Genomic DNA, 19,167 nt, shown 5'->3' on the forward strand with positions numbered 1-19,167 from the left:
CCTGTGACCCCAACACAGTAGCGCCCGCCTCCGAGCAGCCTCAGGATGACAGGGGTTTGCCCCAAGCTTTATTATTGTTTCTATTAATATACCATCAATGGGGCTCCCCAGGTGGCACTAATGGTGAAGAACCCACCTGCCATAATGCAAGAGACGTAAGAGACATGGGTTCAATCCCTGGATTGGGAAGAAACCTGGAGAAGGGAATGGCTACCCACTCCAGGATTCTTGCTGGAGAATCCCATGGACAGAGGAGCCTGGCTACAGTCCTTGGGATCGCAAAGAGTCAGACACGACTGAAGCGACTTAGCACAGCACCATATATTACTTACATCCATTCTGTTAGGAATTTCAAGCTCCCCGGGCCACCCGAGCCTCGGGGGCAAGTTCCAAGTCAGGGGAGTGTGTCCGCCCACTCTCTGTCTCAGAGCCTGGGGCTCACCCTGACTCCAGTCAGCAAGCGGCTCAGCTCAGTGTTTCCCACAGGGAGACCACCCCAGGCGCCCTCCCTCAGGCTCCAGGCTCCTCCCACCCTGCACAGGAAGCCCCAGACCTTACTTCCTGGGCTCCTTCAGGTAGGGACAGCCTGTCACGTCCAGCTTCAGCCTAAGTGGACACTTTCTCATGCCTTCTGTGTCCAGACCCTCTGGTTCCAGCTAACCAGGTGTGTTAACAAGAGGAAACCAGAAGTGTTCCTCGGGTTTTTCTCTGACCCCCAGGGGTGGGGAGGGGGACCAGGCTGCCCAGCTACATGGAGACCTTTCTTCCCTGGACTCCAGACCCAGGGAGGCGAAAAAACACCAGGCTCTTCTGAGTCTCAGACCCTCCCCAGAGCGCCTCTTCCTCCAAGGTTGCCAGCTCCTGGGAGGTCCTCCGTCCCACCCACCTGCTCCTTCTTCTGCCCACTTTTACGCTGACTCTGCTCTAGGTCGAGCCTGGCCCTAGAACACTGCCTGCACCTCCTCCCCCAGGGTCCCTCTGCCCCACCTGTAGGCTCGGCATCCTGCCTGGGAGAGGTGACTGTCATGCACGAGTGGTGTCCAAGGTCAGAGACAGTTGAAAGGCCTGGGCATGTTCAGCCTTCCAAGGAAAGGCTTGTGGGGCCAAGACAGTTGGACTGAATGACGCCGAGATCTGTCACTGAGAGGAGGGAGATGGGACCAGGACCCACGTGCAGAAATTACGAAAGATGTGTTTAATGAGCAGTATTACTGCCTGGAGAGGTGCTGGCTGGACGGAGGGGCATCCTGCTCTCCCAGCTCAGAGTTCAGTCCTTTTCTCTCCCCAGCAAGCCTTTTCCTGGGCAAAGGTTAGGACTTCAGGAGCATGAGTGTGTGGCAGTCAGCAGATGGGGTAGAGGGGTCCCTGCATTGGACCCCTCAGCAAACTCTCAAGTAAATGCCCCATTTTTCCAGTGTCCACTTGCCCTTTCTCCTGTGGCCACTCTTCCTCTGGTCCTGCCTGGGCAGCCGCCCTGCACGCACACACACACGCACACAAGCCAGCCTTCTGGGCTCAGAGCCTCTCAGTTAACATGAACCATGGAGCCACCCAGGTCTGCTCTCGGGGGCCCAGACCTACACCGAGAGACAAGGAAGCCCCCCACCCCAAGATTACAGGCCTTTGGGGCACATCTCCAGCTGAATTCCCCTGCAACCTTTTATATAATCTACCCACTTCTGGAAACTGTTGCAGGTCACAGGTGTCTGAGTCCCCTGTGACCCCCTCCTACAGGAGATCAGTGGGAAGAATTAGGTTGCAAGAGCTATTTTTGCCCATTTCCCCTGTGTTTGCTCTTGAATCACTCTGTGAACAAGCTGCCCTGGGTATGCTCTGATTCCAAAGAAATAAATTGGGCTTCCAGGCAACCGGGGAGCTGCTCCCAGGCTCTAAGCCATCAGCTCCAGATTTTCCCTGCTGGCTGTCGTTCATGGTCATGGCCTTTCAGCTCTTCACCTGGAAATCCACTGGCCCCTTAGTTCATGTCAACGAGACTCGACAGGAGTTCCTAGAGCATGGACAGGGCTCTGAGCAGGGTAGGGGACAGCAAACCCACAACAGTCAGCACCCCCAAAGTGGTCCCTTCCTAGTCTTCAAGGGGCTTTTGCGTTATTCTGTAGCTGCCTAACAACCACATGAGGGGGCTGCTGCTCTACAGAGGGGGACTCTGAGCAGCCCCCATCACAGGACGAACCCAGACGAACCCTACAACGAATGCAGTTGTAGCTCTCTGCTGAGTCCAGTCCTCTGTAGTGAAGTTCCCCTGCAGGGCTTGCTGTCTGCAGGATTGTGTCCAAAGGGCTTTACCTGTAACTCCCAAGAGCACTTACAACCCTCCAGGGAAGAGGTTGTCATCACCTCATTTCTCTGATGAGACACAGGGAAGTTGAGTAACCTGCTCCAGGCACTCAGAGCGTGGTGGGTGGGATTTGAACTCAGGCGGCCAGGCTCCAGAGCTGTGCTCACACAGTGGTGCCCACAGCCCCCTCTGGACACACAGCTCCAGAACCGGATGGTGGAGTAGAGCTCGAATCCTGGGCGCAGACCAGCAGCACTTGTGAGGCCCGGGAAGGGATAGATGCTGGTCACCAGCATTCCTGGTAGAATTTCTTGTAGAATTTCTCACTGGGCGCTAGAGCTTGCATGAGCCTGAGGGGTTACCTGGGGCTAAACCAGGGAAATTCTGGGAAGCCAAGAGGCTGGTCCTCAACTGGGCGAGCCCCCACCTCCCCCAGGTGCCCAAGTCCTGGGGGCCCTGAGGTGGAGAGAGTTTAGAGAGGGCATGGGAACCCGAGAACACAGCTCAACCCAGGGAGCATCAGCAAGGGGCCTCACGGGGCTGCAGTCACAGAAACATGATGAGGGGCAGTGGGAAATGGGGACGGGGCCCTTGAAAGGGCTGCAGATACAGGACTGAAGGTCACAGGCATGTCCTGGGCAGGAGCCTCTGGGCTTTGCATCACTGGCAGCGGACACTTTCCAGGCACAGCGTCTCCTCCTGTCCTGCCTGCCGCAGCCCTCCGTCACCTCTCGGTTCTTCGTCTAGGCCCTGCTGGGAGTGCTGTGGGGGGAAGGGTGGGGTGAAGGGTCTTTGGAGCCCGGGAGCTGCTCACACCCCGATCCCTGTGCCCCCAGATGACGGCCTACGGGGCCTTCCTGCACAAGGGCTCCTTCTGCCGCAACTACTTCAACATCCTGGACCTGCTGGTGGTCAGTGTGTCCCTCATCTCCTTCGGCATCCAGTGAGTGGGGCCCGAGGGCCTGAGAGAGGCGTGGGGCAAGGGAGAGGGCTAGAGAGGACCGCGAGGGAGGGGCCTGTCTGCGTCCACAGCAGCATGAGGGCGCTGGGACCAGGGCGGGGCCTCCCTGGCGGCTCTGGGCCCAAGGAGGATAGAGGCCTTCGGAAGGTAACTAGCAGGCGAGGGTGGGGGACACTTTAGAGCAACCCCCATCCCCCAGGGCAAGGCCCTATGTGCCCCTGGAGGACAGCTGTGGCCTGTCCTCCCCTGGAGAGGGGGCCTGGCCCTGGCGCCCCAGGCATGCAGAGTCTGCGGTGTCAGAGCCGTTCCTCCAGGCCTGAATGTCCTCTGTACAAGGGGCTGTGGTGGGCAGCCACCGGGGACCAGGCTTGGAGGTGGGGACCAGGTTTGAAGATGAGCACCAGGCACCTCCCCCGCCTGAAGCCCCACCATTCGTACAGTATTTCTTCGAGTCCATGATATGAAAAGCCACCACGGGTTCAGATTACAACAGGCGCCACGCGGGACGGTGGGTGGTTCATGTGCGTTTTCTCTTTTGATCCTTGCAACAAGCTCATGAGGTGATCACTGCCCCATTTTACGGATAAACAAACTGGGGCTCAGAACAGTTAGGAAGTGTATCCTCTGTAGCCAGGGTCTGGTGGAGCTCTGCCTCTCTACATCCCCTCGGCTGGGTAAATGGCCTTGAGCAGCACGTTGTAATGCTAACGACACATGGTAAATTCTTTTCCCATGATTTGCTCACCAAGTCCCCGGCTCCCAGGATAGCTACAGGTCCCTGCAGGTGGGAGACTTTGTCCAGGACTCCCATGCGCTCCCCCTCTCTCCTGCGGGCCCAGGAGCAGGAGTGGTTCACCCTCCCATCCACTCCCCCAGGTCCAGTGCCATCAACGTGGTGAAGATCCTGCGAGTCCTGAGGGTGCTCCGGCCACTGAGGGCCATCAACAGGGCCAAGGGGCTGAAGGTGAGCCGACCGGGCCTGAGTGGGGGCCCTCAGCCCAGCAAGCTTCAGCCAGGCGTCCATGTGAGGTGATAGGTGGGCAGGAGGCGGGGACAATGGCAGGGCCTCTGGGTTGGAACCAGGACCCTCCTGCTGGCACCTCAGCCCACTTCATGTCCTAGTTCCAAGATGCATGGAGCCCCAGTAGAGGCCACTGTTCACAATCCCAACTTCTCAGCAAAGCTTTTGCAGAAGGAGACCACATTCAACCTCAGGCCCCGTGCAGTGATGAGGGGCCCCTGAATCACTGTCCCAGAGTATGGGGTGTTAGCAGGGCTTTGGTCCATGGGTCACCCAGCGGGATATGGGCACCCCAGGCTTCATCTCCCTGTGAGCTGGGAGCACACTTTGCCCCTTTGAGTCTGATCCCCACCACCCCCCGCTCATAGTGGAGGGCTACCCCCGCCCCCTCAGAGAGGGCCGTGCCCGGGGGAACTCAGCCGAGGCCAGGCCCTGAGCCCCCTGCCTCCGCCCACAGCACGTCGTGCAGTGCGTGTTCGTGGCCATCCGCACCATCGGGAACATTGTGATCGTCACCACGCTGCTCCAGTTCATGTTCGCCTGCATTGGGGTCCAGCTCTTCAAGGTGGGGTCTCAGCCAGATCTGCAGCCCCGTCCTTCCCACCTGTCAGCTCCCAGGGACACGGATGGGAGCAGCCACAGGGGACACGGTGGGGACAGTGCTGGGTCTCCCTGGGGAGGGACGCAGCTGCCCCACCGCCCCTCCTGTCTTTCAGACCCAAGGAAGACTAACTAATTCCCAGACCAGAGCAGAGCTAGTTCCCAGACCTGAGGAGGACTAACTAGTTCCCAGGCTGGAGGAGGACTAACTAGCTTCCAGACCCAAAGGCTAACTAGTTCCCAAACCCAAGGAGAACTAACTAGTTCCCAGATATAAGGGGAACTAACTAGTTCCCAGCCCAGAGCAGGACTAACTAGTTCCCAGCCCAGAGGAGGCCAGCATGTAGGCGGTGCTGCTCCATCAGCACCTGACCCTCCAAGCGTGGCTGCCCTCAGCCCTGCCTTCCCTTCTAGAGAAAGGCAAAGGGACTGTCATCCCTGACCCCTCTGTGTGGTCACCCACCTAGACCTGCAGGGCTCCCTGTGACCAGCAGCATGAGTCCCCCACCCAGGCGGCTGCGGAGCCCTGGTTTGCCAGGTTCTTGCCCTGTGCCTGGCAGGCCCTCCCTTTTCTGCCCCAGTCCTTCTTTCTCTGCTCTTCTCCACCTGAAGCTCTGCCCCCACCATGCACACGGGCCCCGCTTTCCCCAAGTTTTCAACCTAAGTCCAGGCATCCTCCTCCCTCACCAGACCTGCCTCCCGAGCTCTGCTTCACCCCTTGGTTCCCTGTGATGGGGACCCCGCGGCACGGCACGTTTTCTGTCTGGGCTCTGCTCTCCTCACTCTTCTGTCCCAAGACTCCAGCACAGAGCCGGCTGCAGATATAATCACTAGACAGTTTTTGACCAACTCCTCGATTTAGGAACCTCTCCATCACTGTGCTCTTCCGCCTTCCAGGGAAAGCTCTACACCTGTTCGGACAGTTCCAAACAGACAGAGGCTGAATGCAAGTGAGTGCGGCGGGGACAGTCAAGCCGGCTGACTCTGGGTGGGTGAGGCTTGTCCTGAGAGGAGGGGTGCCCCGTTCTTCTTCCAACAGCAGTGGCAGCTGGATTTTACCCATGGGTTGTCTGGTCCAGTTGACATAGCACATGAGATCATCTACTCCTGAGCTCTGCTCAGTGGCCAGAACTGTGGGTTTAAGCTCAGCCATCCCATCCTGTCCCCAAGCCAGGAGTCACAGGTGGTGGGGAGATGGGAAACCCCAGAATGAACTGTCTTCCTTCCGCAGGGGGAACTACATAACATACAAGGATGGGGAGGTGGACCACCCCATCATCCAGCCCCGCAGCTGGGAGAACAGCAAGTTTGACTTTGACAATGTCCTGGCAGCCATGATGGCCCTGTTCACCGTCTCCACCTTCGAGGGATGGCCAGAGTAAGTATGCAGACCCTGGCCAGTCTCATTGGTGTCCACACTCCTTTCAGAAACGATGTTTATCTCCATCCTCCCTAGGTGATGAGGGTGTTTCTGGAACAAGCTGAAGGCCATGCGTGCTAAGTCACTTCAGTCGTGTCCAACTCTTTGAAACCCTATGGACCATAACCTACCAAGCTCCTCTGTCAATGGGATTCTCCCGGCAAGAGTACTGGTGTGGGTTGCCATTCTCTTCTCCAGGGGACCTTCCCAACCAAGGGATCGAACCCAAGTCTCTTACGTCTCCTGCATTGGCAGGCAGGTTCTTTACCACTAGCAACACCTGGGAAGCCCAGACACAGGCTACCTGAGTGTAAACTAAACCACCGCTGATGATCTGAGCGAGCCTGGGCATTTATATTGAGTGCTTTTATCTAAACGGATATCTGTCCTCAGATGGATCTTATGTTCAGTGCAACATCCTCCGAGTCTCTGCTGAGAAACAACAAAGCTGTATTGATATTTACCAATATCTCTTTTTTCAAATCAATGCCCATGACTTGCATTACATTTAGACACTTCTTTGCCAGTTTCAAAACACCTTCATATTCATTATATCAACGGCCCTGCCAGGTAGGAAAATCCGGAACTATTGTTCACACTTTGCAGATAAGGAATCTGATGCTCAGAGAGTTTGAGTGATTTGCCCGACCAACACAGTAGTAAGAGACAGAGCTGGGGCTTGAACCACCTCCCTAGCCCTACACGGGCCTGTCTCCCTGCCTCCAGGTTGCTGTACCGCTCCATCGACTCTCACACGGAGGACAAGGGTCCCATATACAACTACCGCGTGGAGATCTCCGTCTTCTTCATCATCTACATCATCATCATTGCCTTCTTCATGATGAACATCTTCGTGGGTTTCGTCATCGTCACCTTCCAGGAGCAGGGGGAGCAGGAATACAAGAACTGCGAGCTGGACAAGAACCAGGTAACCCCCACCCCCCAGAGGGCGAGAGGCCGGGCAGTCAGGATGCTGAAGCCTGTGGAAGCAATCCTTCTGCAGAGAACCTGATCTCTGCTTAGGAAAGGAACTCCCCCCAAACCCCTGTCAGGACCTCTGGATCCCCGGTCCACACCTTTGCTCTAGACTCACCATTCTGGCTGCTGTGTGGACTTCGCATGGTAAGGAAGCCAGGGGGGAAGCCAGTTAGTGTAGAGGAGCAGTGCTTAGACCCTTATGTATTACCAGGTTGATGACAGTAGAGACGGAGCAAATAGACTGGTTGGGTTTAGAAGCTGGAAGTGGAGACTGGAGGAGAGAGGAGGGCTTGGGTGAGTCCCGTCCTGACCTGGGGTCCGGGCACAGCACAGAGTTAACCAGAATATAGTCAACCAAGGACCCCTTGGCCGCGAGCTATGGCTTCTGGTCTGTGGACACTGGTAGCTAAGACCACTGACTCAGGATGGGAAAGGAGAATCGCAGAAAGACGGGCCTCCAGAAGAGTCTATAGCTGGAAATATCTGAGAAGATGGACTGTCATTCAGTCAGCAAGCGTTTACCAACCATCCCCGAGACAGAAGGAAGGAGACAGGGCCCCCTCAACTACATCCTGATGGGGACCAACCAAAGAGGGTTCTCCCTCCTTAGAGGAATGATAGAACCTCAAAAAATGTCCAAGTAACAGCTGGTTCAACCTGTGAAACCCCTCCCGTCTAACCCCAGTGGCAGCGTGTGGAGTACCCCCTCATCTGGGTTACTAACCCTCCCGTCTACCCTAGCGCCAGTGCGTGGAATAACACCCACCCCCCCAACCCCCCCAACCCCCCCCACCATCATCCGGGTTACTAAACCCTCCCGTCTACCCTAGCGGCAGTGTGTGGAGTATGCCCTCAAGGCCCGGCCCCTGCGGAGGTACATCCCGAAAAACCAGCACCAGTACAAGGTGTGGTACGTGGTCAACTCCACCTACTTCGAGTACCTGATGTTCGTTCTCATTCTGCTCAACACCATCTGCCTGGCCATGCAGGTCAGTCCCGCGGGCCGGCCGGGGTGCCTGGGTCGGGGCAGGGTCCGGGGCGGAACGGGGCTGGGAGGTGTTGCCATTTCACTGGCTGAGTGGGGCAGGAGGGGCACCTTCCCGAGGGGTCAGAATGCCAGGACCCTGGGCTGTGACATAGAGGGCGATGGAGCACAGGTGATCTTGCAGTGGCATTGATTGTCCGTGATGCCAGCTGTGTGGAGCCCACCTGAGGCCAGGCGGCCACGCAGAGCTGACCCCGATGAGAGCAGGGCCCAGGCTGTGCTCGCCTGCGTTTGCAGGAATGACAGAGAGGGGAAGTGGACCCTCAGGGCTTCTTGAGCCCACCTGGTTCCCGCAGGTGTGGCCGGCCCCCCGGGCTGCATTCAGGAAGGTCTCTATTGAGGGCGTGGCTGGGAGCAGGGAGCCCCCGCCTTATTTCACAGCCCCTCCGCCCCCACCCCCTACCCCCAGCACTACGGTCAGAGCTGTCTGTTCAAAATCGCCATGAACATCCTCAACATGCTCTTCACCGGCCTCTTCACAGTGGAGATGGTCCTGAAGCTCATCGCCTTCAAGCCCAAGGTAGGCCTTCTGGGACGGGCCTTCGGTCCACAGCGTCGAGGGCGGGCTTGGGTCGATGCGGGCAGAGTCTCGGCCAGGGACCGGATCCTCCTGGCGATGACCGCTGCAGCCCAGGAGCCTTCAGGGCTTGCGCCAGGCCGACTCCTTTAAGCAGACTCTCAGCCCCTGGACTGACCTGAGGTCTGGACACAGGGAGCAGGGAGGTGCCTGAGCTAGCCTCCTTCCGGGGGAGGCGGAGTCGCCCTCGCCCCCGCACATCGTCTAGAAGAGACTGGAAACCAAACCTCACCAGGCCCAGCCCCGCCAGACCCAAACGGGGTCTGTTCTCACGCGGGCACTGCACAGACGAAGAGCCTTGCTGCAGGGGCTCAGGCAGGGCCGCTTTTGCTCAGGACTGGGCGTTAGTGCATCCGGGGGGCCTCTGGTTCCCCACTTCAGGGCTGCAGTCACTGCCCATACCTTCCGGCACCGGACAGACCTAAAAATGTCTGTGCGTAGCTAGGTATAAGCAGCTTTTAGGAAAAAACATTGGGAGAGATTAGAGCTGAGTGAGGCAGGACAGGGCAGGTTGGCTCCTGCTTCTTGGATCATCTGTGCCCTTTGTCACTGACCAGACACCCCACACACACACACATGGCCTCGAGGATGGAGGGTGACTGGGTTTGAGCAGCTCCCATCTCTCTCCCTATAGACAGCTCAGCGTCACCGTGTCCACTGCCTGGGCTTCACAGCTGCCCTAGATGGGGTGTCCTGGGGGCTCAGGGGCTTCCAGTTGCTACACAACTTTGAGGGGGTCAGTGAGACGGGATCTAAGAGGGTAATGCAGGACAGGTTTCCGAACCTTCTTGTCCCCACTTCTACTGGTTTTTCTAGATGCAACACAGGTCAACCCCGGCGGGGGGCGGAGGGGCCAAACTTCATGTTCTTGGTCCTGTATTTCACTTCCATTCAGATGCTCACCTGCTCCAGAACTAGAGGGGCCAGGAGGGATGCCCCAAGGCTGTAGATTGGATCCCTGTTTAGTGACAGGATCCTCGTTGTCTTCTCTGAATTAATGTTCCACCAACATTTGTCAGTAACCTGCGATGCTGCACACACCTCATTGCATGGAATCCTCAAGACACCTCTCTGAGATAGGTATTAGCTCCTTGTCTTAGAGAAGAGGGGAGTGGAACTCAGAGCAATTAAATGTTGTATTAATTACACCATTATTAAGTGGCAGGACTGGGAATAGAATCCAGCATGTCTGACTTCGTAGTCGATGTAATTCCCTCCACACCAAGCCATTAGCAAGCGTCTTCCTGCACCATATGTTCTGCTGGGGACTTTGCAGAAGGAGGGAAACCCTTGAGGGGCTTCAAAGACAAGACAGGCCGTGTTCCCACTGCACCAAGCCTCCCTCACCAAAGGTACCTAAGAGTGTGGAACCCAGGCTGAATGCACAGAATGAGACTCTAATAAATGTCATTTGGTAATAATCATGGTGCTTTCCCACCTCCTCCAGGGCAGCAAATAGGCTCTTTTCACTTTCCCTTCCAAGCCCAGTCCCATTTAGGGGCAGAGAAGACCACGGAATGTCCCTGGCCATCTTCTGTGGGGCCCTGTTCCAAGCCACATGGCCAGGGGGCCGGCAGGCTCAGAGCCCACAGCAGCACACCCCAGGGAGGCTGGTGGGCCAGGCCGTCGCTGAGCTGAGCCTCCAACTCAGATGACAGCTTCCAGGAGGGAACGGGCATGGTTTTCTCCAGTCTCCTGAGATGTGCGGGTTAAATAGATCAAAGGCTTGAGTCACTCTGTGTTGAATCAGACGTGTTTCTGACAATGTCAGGTGCTGCTGCACAGCCCTGTGGGGTCTTCCTGAGTCGGGCTGCAGAGCTCAGGGGATGCACGAGACAGACCTGCCCTAAGGAGCAAGTGGCAGTGACATTGCATGGGCCTAAGCCTGGAAAACACTGTCCCTGAATCCTGCAGACCCAGGAACAAGCCAGTTACCTGGGAAGTAGCCAGTTAGTGTGCTCGGAACCATAACACACCCCATCTCCTGTACGTCTTGCTTTCTGTCGTGAGAAAATGGGGTAAAATCAGAGCGATGTTTCCAAAGAAGTGAAACAACCAACCTGGGGATCTGCATTTCACACGCAGAAGGGTCTGTCTGTGCTTAAAGAGAAAGGGAAAAAGTCAAAGTGTTAGTCACTCAGTCGTGTCCGACTCTTTGCAACCCCATGGCCTGTAGCCTGCCAGGTTCCTCCATCCATAGGATTTCCCAGGCAGGAATACTAGAGTGGGTTGCCATTTCCTTCTCCAGGGGGTTTTCCGAACTCAGGGATCGAATCTGCGTCTCCTGCATTGGCAGGCGGTTTCTTTACCACTGCGCCACCTGAGAATCCCTCATTAAGGAACAGATTCCAGAAGCATCGCCAACATTTCCAGGCAGAAAACCAAGCCAGAAAGTGTCTGCAGCTCTGGTGGAAATACTGAGCTGGCTCCACCCGACAACCAGGGCTCCTAACGTGGCTGCATGTCTGTGTTGCGTGTCTGCACCCGTGAGCGTCAGCTGAGGAAGGGCGGTCAGAAAACAGGGATGCGGGGGTGGACGTCAGCCCTGACAGCGGGTGTCTGAGGCTGGCCTGCTGGGCTTCCTTCTCCGTCGCTTGGTCTCTGTGGTTGGTTGGTCAGTGGTTCAGTTTGTAGTCTGGCCTTGTTCTTTCCGTGTCTTCGTGGTAACTGATGTTTCTGGTCTTCATTTCCATCTGTTCTGCTTACCACTTTGAGAAATTAAGTCAATTCAAGTAGACCTCTTCTCTGTCTGTCTGAAGAGTAGGACAGGTGACAGGCGTGTCCTGAACACCTAGTGGCCAGGGGATTTCTCCCTCGAGCAGGAGAACTGCCCTGGACATTCCCAGTGGCCCCTGGGCCCTTTGAGACTCTGCAGGACTGAACTGGTCAGCATGAAAAGGCTTTGGTTAGAAGGATCTGAAGTTCATTGAGTAGCTGGAGTGTCCTCTTATGAATGGAAATTTATCAGCAAAGACAGAAAAGAACTTTTAAGATACTCTTGATGATAAGCACTGAAAAATATCCAATAGCTAGGAATGCGTGTGTGCCAAGTCACTTCAGTTGTGTCTGAGTCTTTGTGACCCCACAGACGGTAACCCACCAGGCTCCTCTGTCTGTGAAATTTTCCAAGCTTGAATACTAAAGTGGGTTGCCATACTCTCCTCCAGGGGTCTTCCCAGTCCAGGGATCAAACCTGAGTCTCTTGCAACTCCTGCATTGGCAGGTGGATTCTTTACCACTAGCACCACCTGGAAAGCTCCAGATTCAGGCAGGTCCCCTCAAACCTTCATCCTGGGTGGTTCTGCAGTGGAGACCTGCTGTGAACTCAGGTGCCAACAGGGCAGGGGAAGACTCTCCCAAGACTCCAAAGGAACCCAGCTGGTTCCCATCCCATCCCATGCCACCAGGGGAGGCCGTGGGTGCTTGTGCTCTGCCCACACCGAGCTCACCTCCAGGTGCCCAGAGCACTCATCACATGTCGGTGAGATGAGTGAGTGAAGGCCTTTGAAACTTTGCTGGGGAGGAAAGCTTAACTCCAAAGAAAAACTGGAGCAGATGTCCAAAGTGTGCATTCCTCGAATAACTTGGAGGGTCACCACCACCCACCTTGGGTCTCCCCTGCCTCCTGCTGCCCCACCTCCATCCCATGCTATTTGAGCTGGGAGGTGCCAGCCTCTTGAAGGGCAGATCACAGGGTAGAGCTGTCAGGGAGGTGGGAGGCAGGAGGGGGAGCAGCTGTGTGCCAGCCAGGCCGCCCCACTCCGGCAGTCCCCGATCACCGTGATGTTTGAGGACATCGTGATGTCGCATACAGTTGACATTATCTCTGCGAGGCAGCGGTTCCCAGTGTGACACTCCACTGCTGGCTGCGCCCACCCCCCATCTCCCAGACCCATGACCTGGAGCCCAGGAAAGACAGAGTTTCTGGGACTAGGGGCACTGCCTCCCAGGCTCAGTCCAGCTAGGCTCTGACTCGGCTGGACCTCCTTCCCTGGTCAGGCACACATTGTCTCCCCCTGCATTTTAGATCCTGCCTCCTCAGTCCTCACTAGGATTCAAGATGAGATCCCCTGAAGGTGCTTGGGGTTCTGTAGCCCACCTTCCCTCTCCTCCTCCCACGGTCCTGGGCTCTGCCTTCCCCACTGCCCAGCCCCACCCCCACAACTGACCCTGTACATCAGACCTCCCTGGGAGGGGCAGACTAGCTCCAGCGAACCTGACAGTCACTGGACGCACCGGGCCTCCTGCAGGTGCAGGGCTCACCTGTGTCCCACGTCGCCCCCACTATCACCAGAAGGTCGTCATAGGTGGGGAAACCTCGGTACAGAGAGGTGCGGTCATCTGCTCAGGGTCACCCAGCCGGGAAGTGGCAGAGGGAGGACTCGAACCCAGACACCCTGCCTCCAGGGCTCACACACTACACCGCCTCCTTCAGCTTGGAACAGCTCCAGGCATGGAGTGAATCGGGGCACAGATGATCCGAGAGAGAAGTCCGAATTCTCACACAGGTGCAGTGCATCATGGGATGCTGGGGCGGCAGTCTCTCCTTCCCAGAAACGATGGGCTGAAGCCAGGGCTGGTTTGGTCCATAAGCCAGTGAGCAGAGGGTTGGCACACTCAGGAGAAGGGATAGTTCCTGGCCCGTCAACCCCAGGGACACAGCCAAGGCCTCCCAAGGCTGGGGGTCCACTCACCCTGCAGGCTTAGAGAAGGCTTCCAGCCCAAAGCGCTATTCCCCCGATGACCAGCCCTGCCTGGCTCTGAGGAGCTAGACCTTGAGAGGTTTGGTTCACCAGGTCAGGGAGAGCCCGAAAACCCTTTTCCTGACCCTGACTTCCACCAAGGAGAGAACGGGTGTGTGACCTGCCTCCAGTCAGCCAGACTTCCTGAAAGTCTGTGGTATTTTCCCAGTCTGCTTCCTCCATCACCCCACAAACCTGTGTCACCCGAGATTTCCAGCAAACAGGTCCCATCCACCTGGGGATTGGCAGGTGTGTCCTGGCAACCACTGACCTCCTGGAGGGTGTCAGCTGTTTCTGGGGTGGGTGTGGAAGGGGGTGGAGAAGGGGCTGACAGCTGAATCAAACCGTGTCCATGGTCCAGCTTGGAAGATTGATAGAAAGGGGGTGGATGGGTTGGGGGGAGCTGGCATCTTAAAGGGACCCTGCCACCCCCCTACTCGGGCTGTATGTAAACCTCCTCTGGGCGGGAACTGGTGGGCTCCGCGGCCAGTGGAGGCCCTGGACCCACAGGTCAGATAGGTCAACCGAAGGCCCCAGCAGCACAGCCTGCAGAGGGCGAGGGCAGGGCATGAGCAGAGGGAGCCTCCAAGGAGGGCAGGAGTGGGGGGCAGCCTGGTCACTGTGCGACCAGAGAGCAGGGGTGACAGGCGATGGTGTCGTGGGGGCGGGTTGCAGGGTCCCAGGGCCTGGCTCCGGCCCCGTGCTCGCCCTTTGTTAACCTCCTGTCCACCGCTTCTGCCTGCCTTCCTCCCTTGTCTCTCCCCTCAGCCGCACTGCGGACCCAGGTGACCCACCCGTCTGTTCCAGGTCCCTCTGGTGAACCGGAGACTCCAGCCTTCCCTGCGAGCAAGACTCCCGTCGCCCTCTCTCCTCCTCCCCTTGGCCCCAATAACGCTCTGTCGCCGGGTTTTCTAGGCTGGATGCGGGACGTCCTGGACTCTTCTCTGGTTCCTGCTCCCATCCTCTCTCTGCCTGAACCCCCTACCCCTTCCTCCTGAAACCATTCTCCCTGCTGGAGGTAGCTCCCCAGCGTTTTCCAAAAGTGATGTTGAACACATGCACATTTGTCATTCGTTTGAGGTCCTCACTCTGTGCCCTCAAAACCGGCACTCCCCATGTGCCTGAAATGCCATGTGAGCACCCAGGAGGGGTTGGTTCTTTCCTGCCCACAGCTCAAATGGGAGAACAAGTCTCTTTCTGCCCCAGGGGCCCTGTGATATTCAGAGAAACACTCAAGGAGGCTGACAAGATGGCCAGGGTTCCAAGTGACCCTCACTTCCCCATGCCCTAGGCCAACCTCTGCTCCCTGCCGGTTGTCCAGAGGCTTTGTGGTGGCATTTCTGCTTACATGGGCAGACATGCTTGGGAACTGAGAAGGCCCTGTCCCTGTGACCTGACCTCCGCACTAAGAGTAATGGCCTGGACAGCATGTCTTGTGATCCAGCTGAAAGGGGGCACAGCTAGGAAGTGAGGGGTCAGGAAGCAGGATGGAGCCGGGAGAAATGGGCGAACAGAAGACGCCTGACTCCTAAGAGTCAGGAACACAAAGGGAGAGTTGGCCACCCCCAGGAGGGCTGGGGAGAGGGGCCTGGGAGACGCTTAGAGGCGGGGGCTTCCCTGGAAGGACCAAAGGGGCAGATGTCCTCTCTTAAAGTAGACACATTCCCCTGGTGCTGACCCTCCCCACTCCACCCCCCGGGAGAGCGACTGCCCAGCTCCCGGGATCCTGAACCGCGAGTGTGCATCCATGTGTCCCAGAGCACCACTCCCTGACTCCTCCACTCTGAGAGGACCCGTCCTGTCTTTGCAGAGAGTCTGCCTACCCAGGACTCCTCATGGAAATGGAGACAGTCAGTCATCCACATGCTTCCAGAAATGTTTCAAAAACATGCATCTGTTCCCTTCCCCAAATACAGTGTAAAACAGGCAAAATCCACATGTGCAGGACAAGGGGTTTGGTTCAGCACCCTGCTGCCTGCCAGGCACCAGGCATGACGGCCCGTGTGCTCCTCCCGAGAGGCCTCTGTCCCAGGCCCCCACCCTGCCTGCAGGAAAGGCTGTGAGAGCCCTGTTCTCTCAGGGCGTCTCAGCAGGATGCTGGTCACAGTGATGATGCTGGAGACGGGGCTTCGGAGACGCAGTCCAGGCCCCACACACACATTTCCAGGCTTTGGGCCTGACCCAGCCTCCATCCCCTTGAAGTGAAGAAAGCCTCTGGACAGAGGCAAATCCAGGGCTAATGCCCGTCTGGGGCTGGCATGAGGGTGACCTGGTTGTAGATGCTGCTCTGATGACGTGGTCCCCTCGTCATCGTGAGCTCCACCTGAGTCACCACTGAGCCCAAGGGCCTGGCCACCCACCTGGACCACACCAATGCTGCTTGTGATTCCCAGATCACGCCTCAAGGGCCCTGCCCCGTGTCACCTCCATCCCAGCAGGCAGCCCTCGGACAAAAGAGTCGGAGGCCTGGGAGGTGCTGGGGACACAGGAAGGGTGGCCAGGGGCCGGGTCTGAGGAGGGGCACCCGGGAAGGCAGGTGGGGGGGTGGGCCGGCCGCCCCTCCTGGGCTCGGACTCCAGCAGCGCCGGGCGGCCCCGCGGGCTCTATGCCTGTCTGTCTAACCTTCCTTTTCACTCCCGTCCTGCCGCCCCGTGTAGGGCTACTTTAGTGACCCCTGGAATGTCTTTGACTTCCTGATCGTAATTGGCAGCGTAATTGACGTCATTCTCAGTGAGACGAATGTGAGTATGACTCTGCCCAGGACGCCTCCGTGCCCCCCTCTCTCTTCACCTCCTTCGGTTTATTTTTTGGTTTCCTGTTTTACCCGCTCCAGTCATGCTTTCTCTCGCACCTGCCGCCGTCCTGGGGGACATGAGCCCCCCCCACTATCCCCACTCCGCCAGGCCGGGCAAAGGCTCCCGCTCCTCCCGGACGCCCGCCCGGCCCCCGACTAACCCACTTTTGTCAGGCTCCGTGAGCAACGGGTGCAGGCGTGCACCTCCAGAACTGTGGAGTGGTAAGGGGTCCAGTATGCCCACATAACCTCTTTCTTTTCTCATTTTTTTCTCTTCTCTCCTTCCTTTCATGCTTTTTTTTGTTTTGTTTTCATTTTCCTCTTCCTTTTGTTTTGTTTCCTTTGTCGCTGGTTTTTCTCTCCCTCCCTCCCTCGGCTCCTCTGCCCATGCAGCACTATTTCTGTGATGCATGGAACACATTTGACGCCTTGATTGTTGTGGGTAGCATTGTTGATATAGCCATCACCGAGGTAAACGTAAGTACCGGCGTCCCGCCCTGTGACGCCGTGCCTGCCTCACGCTCGCCCCCATCGCTCTCCTTCGCCTCCTCTCCTCCTCCCAGCTCATTTCCACTCCATTATTCTCATTTGTTTGTTTAAATTGGTTTAAAGGATTTTTTTCCTGTTGCTTTATTTTGAGATTTCTTTATTCTCTTTTTTTAACATTTGGAACGAGTTAGGCCCTCCTCTCCTTCTGAGTCCTGATTCCTGCATCCTTTCCTCTCCTCTTTACAATCAGCCTGGCATGATGCACACTGTCTAGGAGGACGCAGCCCCGGGACCCCAGAGTAAGGCGATGGAGGGCTGTTTACAACCCCTGGGCAGCTGCCGGGGCGGGGACCCAGCCCCTTCCTGCTCCAGCATCCGGGAAAAGCCTCTCCTGAGGATCCTGGGCGGGCAGAGGCTCCCACTTGGCCAGCCCTCTCAGCGCACCCCGCCCTGTATTCACTCTGGAAGGGCCCTTTACTGGGAGAACACTTGTATCCCTCTTCTCTGGAGAGGGCTCCTCCCCGCCCCCCCTACCCTTCTGCTTACTGTGGAGCACCTGGCCCCACATGAGCCTGCCCTAAGGACCAGCCTTGCCCCTGCCTGGCTCTCCCTGGCCCACACCCCAGCTTGGCTCCAGGGCCTCCTGCACCTGCTCCTGGGAGCTGCCCCTCCTAGACAGTCTTCAACCCCTGCACACGCTCGTCTGTCCCCGGCATGCTCAACCTTCTCTCTCTATCTGTAGGCAAGCCCTCTTGTGGCTGGTCTTTAACATGTGTGGTTTAGTTCCTTGTCATGGTTTTTCATTGGTTAAGAGACTTGATAATGTTTGCACAAATGTTGATGCACTGAACCGTTGAGTAACAGCTCAGAGCAGATGCTGAAGGGTTCTGATCTAAGGTGTCAGAAACCCCCATGACCGTCAGCCCCTCTACCCCAGTCCTTACCCGCCCCTCCACCCCAAAGCTGGCTGCCAGTCATTGAACTGACATTACTTCTTGTCCTGATTCCCCGTCAGAAGCCTGTCTGCCCCTTCCTGGGGGTGGATGCTGGGAGGAGGCCATTACGTCCTGCTGTCAACCGCACCCCTCCGTGCTTGACCCACTGCCCAGATTTGGTTGCCTCTCTGTCTCAGGGATCCCCTGGGTCGTCTTTGTCTTGTGATGTGCGTGCGTGTGTGTGTGTGTGTGTGTGTAAACTCCCGTGCACACGCACTTCCTTGACCTTATCCAGTAAATCATTGGAGCACAAGGAAACTGAGCTCCCCCCAACCTAGGCCTCTTCTCCCTCGCACCACTCCCTGCACCTCCATGTGGCCCCAGGTTGTACCCCAGGGGCTCTCGGATACCTGCACGTGCATATCCCTGACCAGGGCCCTGTGCTCAGACCAAGGGGCCCTCTTGGGGGAGACCAGGGAAGATCAGGGTGGGCCTGCTTCTGGAGGAGGGATCTCTGTGGGGGTCTGTGCAGGAACCAAGGGCAGGAAGGTAACAGCAGACAGGCCCCTGTGCACAAGACGCACCCAGTCCCAGGGTCTTCTGGGGTCAGGCCAGGAGACCATGGTGGCCAGGCCCACGTCATCACTCAGCCTGCTGGTTTCTTTCTGTGCACATGCATTTACACGCACAAAAAGGAAAGGCAAAGGAGGAAAGGAGAGAGAGATCCATCTGAATGCAGAATTCCAAAAACTAGCAAGGAGAGAAAAGAAAGCCTTCCTAAGAGATCAATGCAAAGAACTAGAGGAAAACAATAGAATGGGAAAGACTAGAGATCTGTTCAAGAAAATTAGAGGTACCAAGGGAGCATTTCATGCAAAGATGGGCTCGATAAAGGACAGAAATGGTATGAACCTAACAGAAACTGAAGATATTAAGAAGAGGTGATAAGAATACACAGAAGAACTATACAAAAAAGATCTTCATGACCCAGATAACCATGATGGTGTGATCCTTACCTATAGCCAGCAGCCTGGAGTGCGAAGTCAGTGGTCCTTAGGAAGCATCACTACAAACAAAGCTAGTGGAAGTCATGTAATTCCAGCTGAACTATTTCAAATCCTAAAAGATGATGCTGTTAAAGTCCTGCACTTGATATGCCAGCAAACTTGGAAAACTCAGCAGTGGCCACAAGACTGGAAAAGGTGAGTTTTCATTCCAATGCCAAAGAATGCTCAAACTACCACACAGTTGCACTCATCTCACACGCACGCTAGCAAAGTAATGCTCAAAATTCTCCAAGTGAGGC

The 19,167-nt window shown here is 56.7% G+C and overlaps 1 protein-coding gene across 15 annotated transcripts in view; it reads left to right on the forward strand.

Annotated features, from left to right (window-relative positions):
- Positions 1–19,167, forward strand: part of CACNA1C (calcium voltage-gated channel subunit alpha1 C) — a 459,127-nt gene that overhangs the window by 407,323 nt on the left and 32,637 nt on the right. For 9 of the 15 annotated variants that reach the window (XM_024992747.2, XM_024992758.2, XM_024992750.2 and 6 more), the window contains exons 22-30: positions 3,136–3,242; positions 4,137–4,224; positions 4,739–4,846; positions 5,779–5,831; positions 6,113–6,259; positions 7,028–7,229; positions 8,110–8,268; positions 8,734–8,844; positions 16,831–16,914. In XM_024992747.2, the coding sequence (XP_024848515.1) occupies positions 3,136–3,242; positions 4,137–4,224; positions 4,739–4,846; positions 5,779–5,831; positions 6,113–6,259; positions 7,028–7,229; positions 8,110–8,268; positions 8,734–8,844; positions 16,831–16,914 (1,059 nt within the window). Of the gene's footprint in view, positions 1–3,135; positions 3,243–4,136; positions 4,225–4,738; positions 4,847–5,778; positions 5,832–6,112; positions 6,260–7,027; positions 7,230–8,109; positions 8,269–8,733; positions 8,845–16,300; positions 16,385–16,830; positions 16,915–19,167 lie in introns of all 15 variants that reach the window. The other 6 variants (XM_024992752.2, XM_024992753.2, XM_024992749.2 and 3 more) reach the window with 3 other exon arrangements.

Source organism: Bos taurus, chromosome 5 (genome assembly GCF_002263795.3).
Source record: "Bos taurus isolate L1 Dominette 01449 registration number 42190680 breed Hereford chromosome 5, ARS-UCD2.0, whole genome shotgun sequence".
Lineage (NCBI taxonomy): Eukaryota > Metazoa > Chordata > Mammalia > Artiodactyla > Bovidae > Bos > Bos taurus.